The following is a 10,444-nucleotide window of genomic DNA, read 5'->3' on the forward strand; positions in this document are numbered from 1 at the left end:
CCTTTGAGTTCATAATATTTCTCTCTATATTTTTCCTTTATTTCTTCATTTAAATATAATTAGCATGTTAATTTCATATTCAAAGTTTTACACTTTGAATAATGAATAGCTAACTTCCTAAAGTTGAGATGAAAAGGTGAAACTCTTGGCATGATAATAATGTTACTAAAAGGTAAGAATCTATGTTTTATATTATTTAATCATTATTTATTGTTTATGTTATATTTATTTCTTTAAGCATTTTTATACCCTACTTATAAATGGGAGTTTTGATTTATTGTTGCTATATGTTACACTAAATTCTTGGAGCCATTTAAATGTTAGTTTGGTATTACCAACCATTTAAAGTGGATGACTTGATTTATTATATATGAATATATTATAATATTAAATTATTTGGAACCATTTAAATGTTTGTTTGGTTTTACCAACCATTTAAAGTGGGAACCTTGATTTACTATATATAAATATATCATAATATTAATTTCTTGGTACCATTTAAATGTTAGTTTTGTTTTACCAACCATTTAAAGTGGGAACCTTGATTTAGTGTTTACAAATATATATATATCACAATAAATACTTGACAACATTTATAAGTTTTGGTATATATTATATACTTATAAGATAATAATATATAACATAATATAAATATGATTATTTAATATATTGGAACCATTTTATTAAGTGTATTTCAATAATGTTCGTTAATGTTAACTTTATTAAAATACCAAGAGTAGATCCTTTAATCTCAACTACTTAAATTAAAATTTCAACAATTAAAAATTACCAATTAAAGATTCAAACAGCTAAAAGAAAAAATAAATAAAAAGATATTGTAGTGGACTTGTAATTACCTTAGCTTCTTCGTGAATACGATATTCAAACTCATCGAATTATACTACTTGTGCACAACCTGCTCTTGGGAGTGCAACAATCATAGTCGCAACATCTCAGATCAGAGTATGGTGGTAATTATGAAAGGGGTTTCATAGATTACACCATCGATGCAACTACGAAATGACACATAGTATCGATTAATTTAAAACTCTCGATAAACCAATGGTTGTCGAATCGGTCGGGATATATGAGTTGAAGGAACCGTACTGTACGCTAACCATAATTGAATGGTTCTTGCAGGCACTATCATTTGATACCTAGGGAATCATGTAAGCGATGCTGCTAGGTGTTTAACATGATTGGTTGGGTACTATAGGACTTGAGTTCTGACGTACTTGTTATCAAGGAGTTGATAATTAAGAATTGAGCAATTGGGGTAAGCTCGAATAAGGACATGTTTAGTCCGAATCACATGGAGATGTGAACCCACGGCTAGTTGTATCAATGAACCATTGAGGGCCACACAAGTACTAGCTTTCTAGATCATGTTGAGAAGTAAAATAGTTCAATGTGTTGAACGGCTTTTAAAGAAGTTTATAAGCGTAAGGGTGCATTGTAATGTATTGAGATATCCCTCATTCTATGAACAAACCTTTGAGTTCATAATATTTCTCTCTATATTTTTCCTTTATTTCTTCATTTAAATATAATTAGCATGTTAATTTCATATTCAAAGTTTAACACTTTGAATAATGAATAGCTAACTTCCTAAAGTTGAGATGAAAAGGTGAAACTCTTGGCATGATAATAATGTTACTAAAAGGTAAGAATTTATGTTTTATATTATTTAATCATTATTTATTGTTTATGTTATATTTATTTTTTTAAGCATTTTTATACCCTACTTATAAATGGGAGTTTTGATTTATTGTTGCTATATGTTACACTAAATTCTTGTAGCCATTTAAATGTTAGTTTGATATTACCAACCATTTAAAGTGGATGACTTGATTTATTATATATGAATATATTATAATATTAAATTATTTGGAACCATTTAAATGTTTGTTTTGTTTTACCAACCATTTAAAGTGGGAACCTTGATTTACTATATATAAATATATCATAATATTAATTTCTTGGTACCATTTAAATGTTAGTTTGGTTTTACCAACCATTTAAAGTGGGAACCTTGATTTAGTGTTTACAAATATATATATATCACAATAAATACTTGACAACATTTATAAGTTTTGGTATATATTATATACTTATAAGATAATAATATATAACATAATATAAATATGATTATTTAATATATTGGAACCATTTTATTAAGTGTATTTCAATAATGTTCGTTAATGTTAACTTTATTAAAATACCAAGAGTAGATCCTTTAATCTCAACTACTTAAAGTAAAATTTCAACAATTAAAAATTACCAATTAAAGATTCAAACAGCTAAAAGAAAAAATAAATAAAAAGATATTGTAGTGGACTTGTAATTACCTTAGCTTCTTCATGGATACGATATTCAAACTCATCGAATTATACTACTTGTGGACAACATGCTCTTGGGAGTGCAACAATCATAGTCGCAACATCTCAGATCAGAGTATGGTGGTAATTATGAAAGGGGTTTCATAGATTACACCATCGATGCAACTACAAAATGACACATAGTATCGATTAATTGAAAACTCTCGATAAACCAATGGTTGTCGAATCGGTCGGGATATATGAGTTGAAGGGACCGTACTGTACGCTAACCATAATTGAATGGTTCTTGCAGGAACTATCATTTGATACCTAGGGAATCATGTAAGCGATGCTGCTAGGTGTTTAACATGATTGGTTGGGTACTATAGGACTTGAGTTCTGACGTACTTGTTATCAAGGAGTTGATAATTAAGAATTGAGCAATTGGGGTAAGCTCGAATAAGGACATGTTTAGTCCGAATCACATGGAGATGTGAACCCACGGCTAGTTGTATCAATGAACCATTGAGGGCCACACAAGTACTAGCTTTCTAGATCCTGTTGAGAAGTAAAATAGTTCAATGTGTTGAACGGCTTATAAAGAAGTTTATAAGCGTAAGGGTTCATTGTAATGTATTGAGATATCCCTCATTCTATGAACAAACCTTTGAGTTCATAATATTTCTCTCTATATTTTTCCTTTATTTCTTCATTTAAATATAATTAGCATGTTAATTTCATATTCAAAGTTTTACACTTTGCATAATGAATAGCTAACTTCCTAAAGTTGAGATGAAAAGGTGAAACTCTTGGCATAATAATAATGTTACTAAAAGGTAAGAATCTATGTTTTATATTATTTAATCATTATTTATTGTTTATGTTATATTTATTTCTTTAAGCATTTTTATACCCTACTTATAAATGGGAGTTTTGATTTATTGTTGCTATATGTTATACTAAATTCTTGGAGCCATTTAAATGTTAGTTTGGTATTACCAACCATTTAAAGTGGATGCCTTGATTTATTATATATGAATATATTATAATATTAAATTATTTGGAACCATTTAAATGTTTGTTTGGTTTTACCAACCATTTAAAGTGGGAACCTTGATTTACTATATATAAATATATCATAATATTAATTTCTTGGTACCATTTAAATGTTAGTTTGGTTTTACCAACCATTTAAAGTGGGAACCTTGATTTAGTGTTTACAAATATATATATATCACAATAAATATCTGACAACATTTATAAGTTTTGGTATATATTATATACTTATAAGATAATAATATATAACATAATGTAAATATGATTATTTAATATATATTAGAACCATTTTATTAAGTGTATTTTAATAATGTTCGTTAATGTTAACTTTATTAAAATACCAAGAGTAGATCCTTTAATCTCAACTACTGAAATTAAAATTTCAACAATTAAAAATTACCAATTAAAGATTCAAACAGCTAAAAGAAAAAATAAATAAAAAGATATTTTAGTGGATTTGTAATTACCTTAGCTTCTTCTTGGATACGATATTCAAACTCATCGAATTATACTACTTGTGCACAACCTGCTCTTGGGAGTGCAACAATCATAGTCGCAACATCTCAGATCAGAGTATGGTGGTAATTATGAAAGGGGTTTCATAGATTACACCATCGATGCAACTACGAAATAACACATAGTATCGATTAATTGAAAACTCTCGATAAACCAATGGTTGTCGAATCGGTCGGGATATATGAGTTGAAGGGACCGTACTGTACGCTAACCATAATTGAATGGTTCTTGCAGGCACTATCATTTGATACCTAGGGAATCATGTAAGCGATGCTGCTAGGTGTTTAACATGATTGGTTGGGTACTATAGGACTTGAGTTCTGACGTACTTGTTATCAAGGAGTTGATAATTAAGAATTGAGCAATTGGGGTAAGCTCGAATAAGGACATGTTTAGTCCGAATCACATGGATATGTGAACCCACGGCTAGTTGTATCAATGAACCATTGAGGGCCACACAAGTACTAGCTTTCTAGATCCTGTTGAGAAGTAAAATAGTTCAATGTGTTGAACGGCTTATAAACGTAAGGAAAAATATAATTTTGACTTCTATAAGGAGAATGTAACTTTTAATTTGAGGAAGTGTTCCTAAATTAAAAGTTGGCCAAACAAACAATGTATTTGAAAATTGTGATTTTCATAAACATTATTATGGACTAAATTAAATTAATTCAAGTGTTTATTTAATTAAACACTAGTGGGCCTAGTAGAGTCCAAATAATTAAATTAATTCAATTGTTCAATTAATCAAATAACATTGGGCCTTGTAGAGCCCAATTAGAAATAATTATTAAATTAGTGGGCTTGAGTGAAATCAAGTAAACTTTAAATGGGCTCAAATGTGTTTGAGACATTTAAATAAAAGTCCATGAGCCTTGTAATAATTACAAGCCCAAGTCAAAAGCATGCTAGGAAGGTGAAGAGTTGGGGATTACTTTTTCATTAAAAATTGCATTGCATGCTAAAAAGTGGTTTTAGCTTTTCCCACAACCAAGACAACTCATCCTCCCCTTCATGACACATGCAATGGCCGAAATTTTGAGGGTGGTCTTTCCAATTATCAATTTATAAAGTGGGCTTGGTTTATGGCCCGTTCCCACCCCTATGAGATGCATCCCTATTTGCCATGGATATTTATTTGTAAATAATAGTATAGTGGAAGATCAAGATTGGAAGATGGTGGCCTTGGTGATTATGAAGATCGAAGACATGTAAATATTGGAAGCATATGTAATAGTTGCGTTGGCATCCCTTGCATTTCCCTAGGATTGGACCTTGGTGTGAGGGCCCGTGCTCCCGATTAATTTTTAATTATCAAACAACAGGATTTATTAGCGTAAACAGCGAAAACGAGTAAAAATTTTCCATTTTGGGCCTACAGAAATTTCGGCATGACCTCCCCTTAAATAGGACATACCGAAAATTCCAAAACAACACAACAAAACATTTATACTCGAAAATAGAGTCCAATAAAACAAACAGAATACCAATTGCACATTGAGCCAGCTAGGCTCGATCACACCAAATAATATCCAACACTCAAAAACCAACCATACAAATACACGAGGCATCTCCTCGGCAAATGACTCAATATAAATAGTATATCTGGGGACTCCCAACTCAAACCGACTCACTGGGCTCCACTGGCAGACGCTCTGCCAGCTGCATCAGAACCACCTGTATAACCTGCTATGGAATCACAAAACAAACCACAACAGCCCCGAGGGACAGGGGTCAAACCCCAGTACGAACATCAAATAAATTACAGCATAAATAAATGACTTGTAATAAAATCAATGCAATGTAATGCATGTAGGGTACCAATAATCTCGGGTATCAAACTGGATCCAAAGAAATGAAAGCAACAACTGTGGCCACATGTGCCAGGGGTGTGACGTGTCAAATACGGCCCCGGCCCTGCACATCTGCGTCAGGTGTGTCAGTCTGCAGAACTGCTCGGCCCTTCTGCTAGTCATCAGAGGTGTGACTCTTAAACGCCCTCGGCTCTGATGTCTAAATAACTCATCCAAGAGTAAACAGAGATCTCGGAAACAGCGGAGTCATGGCTCGATATGAATGCGTGCTCAACAATGCATATAAAACCAAAGATTATTCCAATATATTTAAAAATTCAGATTTATTTAAAAAATTTTGAGGAATAATCTTGAAATACATCCAAACATCACAAAGAGCACATAAACACATAGTTTTCATAAAATCACTTCAATTTAATTACACGTCGTTATAGACGCTGTAAGGAATCGATCAATCCGTACTTTAACCTTCAAATTAAATTACCACAATAGTTTATAAACTACTCGGTGCTTCCTGGCTACTAAAACCTGTGACAAATAATTAATTACCATCAAATAAATATTCAACTCTTAGCCAAAAACAAATTTACTAATTCCAGCTTGGACCTAAGCTCGGTTGTAAGGCCATAACTCAACCAAAACTTAACCAAAACATACTTATCATACATGGCTGGAATCCTAACTCAAAATGCCATATTTCATCAGAAGAATTCAACATGAAATTCAATCATCTCGACACTGAAAAATGCCCAAAACCAGCAACCATGAGATGCAAGGTCTGTGACAGATTTAGTTTCGACACTTAGAAGTATAAAATTCATATCTAACTCATCATTGACTCAAATCAATATCCGCTCATTGGAGATGAAAGACAACTCAAATATCTAAGTTTTCCTAGAAGAAACCATTTCCAGAATCCTAACAGAATAATCCCAGAATTAACAAGAAGGCGCTACTACATGCACATTTTGCGGACAGAAGTCTGTACTGAGCAAATCCGGCAAAATCAGCATAACGACCTCAATTCTTAATGGATTTTAACGAATCTCATATCAATACGAAGACAACACATAGCTCTACAACTCTCTTTTGAATCACAAGTCCAAAATCCGAGAGCATAAATGTCATAAACTCGAATTACAGAAGCTAATCTGCACAGCTCCAACACAGCCTTCCATTTTGACACAGTTTGGTAAAAAAAATCATATCAAATCCTTTTTTAATTGGAATTCCATTTCGTCAGTGGCTACAGAAAGCTTAGACATAGAGATATAAGTTTTTTATGAACCACAAGTCAAGAATCTTAGAGCACAACACACCAAAAACCCAAAAAACAGAACCCAAAAACCCGCAACTCGAAAAAAACAGCAACCAACTTCTTCCATGGACAAAGTTTTAAAACATAGGCTTAGGGATTTCCTTCAAAAGCTTCCTTTGAACTGAAATAGAGTTAGAATCGACCTCTTCACACTCTAAAGAACCAAGAAAAATGACAAGCAAGAGGCTGGAAAATTAACGAAGCAACAGCTCGGTAGCTAGAGGAGATGCAAGAAGAGAAGGAAATGGATGCTTGTAGAAGAAACAAGAGATTTAAAGGAAGAAATGGATTGGGCTTGGGGCAAATGGGCTTCCTATAACACATATCTATATACATGAATTCAATTATTTAGCCCAATTGCTAGAATGTGACCCGATCCAAAAATTACAACTCTCGCGTGCTATTAAATTCCGATATGCATTTTAATATCGTTTATAATTCCGATATTTTCTAATGCATATTTTTAACACACAAGTATAATTATTTGGCGTAATTATTTTAATTTAGCACTTTAAAATAATTATTTCTAATTCTTGCTAAATACTGAATAATTAAATTCGGGTTCTCACATTCTCCCCTCCTAATAAAAGATTTCGTCCTCGAAATCTAACATACAAAACACTAGTACACAAAGTGATTAAAACATTTACCACTGATAATACATAGGAAAATCTGAGTACATGGAGTTATTCATCATATTTTCAAACAAGTGAGGCCACTCTTGACGCATTCGAGCCTCTAACTCCCATGTAGTTTCTTCTATCCCATGTCTACTCCACTGCACCAAAACCAAAGTAATCTTCTTGTTCCTGAGTTGCTTCTCTTTGCGATCAAGAATTTGAACCGGCTGCTCAACATAACTTAGGGAACTATCTAACTCCACATCCTCGGTACTCAAAACATGAGATGGATCTGGCTCGTACTTCCGCAGTATCGATACATGAAACACAATATGTATCGCAGACAAACTCTGCGGCAAGTCCAAACGATAAGCCAAAGTGCCAATCCTCTCAACAATCCCATACGCACCAATATAACGTGGAGCTAACTTCTCTTTGTGTCCAAATCTCATAGTACCACGAAACGGTGATACTTTCAAGAAAACATAATCACCAACCTGGAACTCTAAAGGCCGACGCCTTTTATTAGCTTAACTTGCTTGACGATCCTGGGCTGCTTTCATTCTTTTTCTGATCAATTCAACTTTATCTTTCATTTCTTGTACAAACTCTGGTTTAGACATCTATCGTTCTCCTACATCTTCCCAACTAATCGGAGATCTGCACTTTCTGCCATATAAAGCTTCAAATGGTGCCATACCGATCGTTGTCTGAAAACTATTGTTGTAAGAGAATTCGACCAAAGACAATGATTCTTGCCAACCACCTCTGAAATCCATTACAACTGCTCGTAACATATCCTCTAGAGTCTGGATGGTTCTTTCTGACTGACCATCTGTTTGGGGATGATAAGTAGTGCTCATGACCAACTTTGAACCCAAAGCTGATTGCAAACTACTCCAAAATTTTGAAGTAAACATTGGATCGCGGTCTGATACTATGGTTATTGGCACACCATGCAATCTCACCACATGATCAATATACAATTTTGCCATTTTCTTGTAAGTACAAGTACGATCATATGGAATAAAATGGGCTGATTTAGACAATCTATCAACAATCACCCAAATTGTATCACAACCACGATTAGAACGAGGTAGGTGTGTCACGAAATCCTTAGCAATGTGCTCCCAATTCCACTGTGGTACTTCCAGACTATTTAACATACCGCCAGGTCTCATTCGTTCAGCTTTAACCTGTTGGCAAGTTAAACATTTAGCCACGAAATCAGAAATTTCCTTCTTCATACCTTCCCACCAATAATGAGCTCTCAAAGTATGATACATCTTTCGATTTCCTGGATGAATGCATTGTCGACTACAATGTACTTCACGTAGTATAGCTTCTTTCAAATCTATCAAATTAGGAACCAAAAGTCTCCCATTAAAGCGCAAACTACCATCTGAGGCAACGCTAAACTTATCTGAATGATCTGTTTGAGCCAATTCTTTCAATCTATGAATACGCGGATCAGTTTTCTGCGCTGCTTTAATACTTGATATTATCTGTGGCTCGACTTTGATAGAGGAAACTATAAAGTAATCTCCACTTGTTTGATAAGTCCATCCTGATGTTCCCAAATGCTCGTGGACTTTAGAAATATTCAGAGATGTCAGCATAGCGTTTTGAGCTTTCCTGCTAAGTGCATCTGCAACTAGATTCATTCGCCCTGGTTGATATTGAATCTCACAATCAAAGTCTTTAAGCAACTCCATCCATCGACGTTGTCTCATGTTCAAGTCGGACTGTGTGAAAAGATATTTGAGACTCTTGTGATCAGAATAAATTACAAATTGTTCACCGTACGGATAATGAAGCCATATTTTTAACGCAAACACAATGGCAGCCAATTCTAAATCATGAACTTGATATCGAGTCTCATGTGGCTTCAACTGTCGAGATGCATATGCAATCACTCGCCCATTTTGCATTAAAACACATCCCAGTCCATTCAAAGAAGCATCTGTACACACAAAAAATCCACCTGAGCCTGAAGGTAAAGCTAACACTGGAGCTGTTGTCAACTTTTCCTTCAAAGTCTGAAAACTTGATTCACATTCTGCAGTCCACACAAAACGTCGATCTTTTTGCGTTAATTGAGTCATAGGCCTTGCAATAACAGAAAATCTTTCAATAAAACGCCTATAATACCCTACTAATCCCAGAAAGCTGCGAATCTGAGAAACATTTGTTGGTGTTGGCCAATTAATAACAGCTTCAACTTTACTGGGATCCACTGAAACTCCTTGAGCAAATATAACATGACCCAAAAAGACTACTCTGTCCAACCAAAATTCACACTTAGAAAATTTAGCATATAATTGTGCTGCTCTGAGTGTTTGGAGGACTAGTCTCAAATGTTCTCGATGCTCCTTCTTTGTTTTTGAATAAATCAAAATGTCATCGATGAAGACAATAACAAATTTGTCTAAAAATTCTCGAAAAACACGGTTCATCAAATACATGAAAATCGCTGGAGCATTAGTCAATCCAAAAGGCATGACTAAGAATTCATAATGCCCACAACGTGTCCGAAATGCAGTTTTAGGAACATCTTCTTCTTTAACTCTAAGCTGATGATATCCAGAACGAAGATCGATCTTGGAATACACAGACGTACCCTGCAACTGATCAAACAAGTCATTGATACACGGGAGTGGGTATTATTCTTCACTGTAGATTTATTCAACTGCCGGTAATCAATACACATCCTCATCGTCCCGTCTTTCTTCTTTACAAACAATACTGGAGCTCCCCAAGGTGACATACTTGGTCTAATATAACCTTTCTCCAATAAGTCTC

General features: G+C 33.9%; 1 protein-coding gene across 1 annotated transcript; it reads right to left on the bottom strand.

Moving 5' to 3' along the window:
• Positions 1-7,668: 7,668 nt before the first annotated feature.
• LOC142521881 (uncharacterized) lies at positions 7,669-8,094 on the bottom strand. Its single transcript, XM_075625054.1, has one exon. The coding sequence runs from the start codon at positions 8,092-8,094 to the stop codon at positions 7,669-7,671; it is 426 nt and encodes a 141-aa protein (XP_075481169.1).
• Between the last annotated feature and the right edge of the window lie 2,350 nt (positions 8,095-10,444).

Source organism: Primulina tabacum, chromosome 13, assembly GCF_025594145.1.
Source record: "Primulina tabacum isolate GXHZ01 chromosome 13, ASM2559414v2, whole genome shotgun sequence".
In the NCBI taxonomy this organism is placed as follows: Eukaryota; Viridiplantae; Streptophyta; class Magnoliopsida; order Lamiales; family Gesneriaceae; genus Primulina; species Primulina tabacum.

Bases quoted from the DNA above. Each gene is read 5' to 3' on its own strand.
- LOC142521881 (XM_075625054.1), bottom strand. From the start codon at position 8,094: ATGAGATTTGGACACAAAGAGAAGTTAGCTCCACGTTATATTGGTGCG.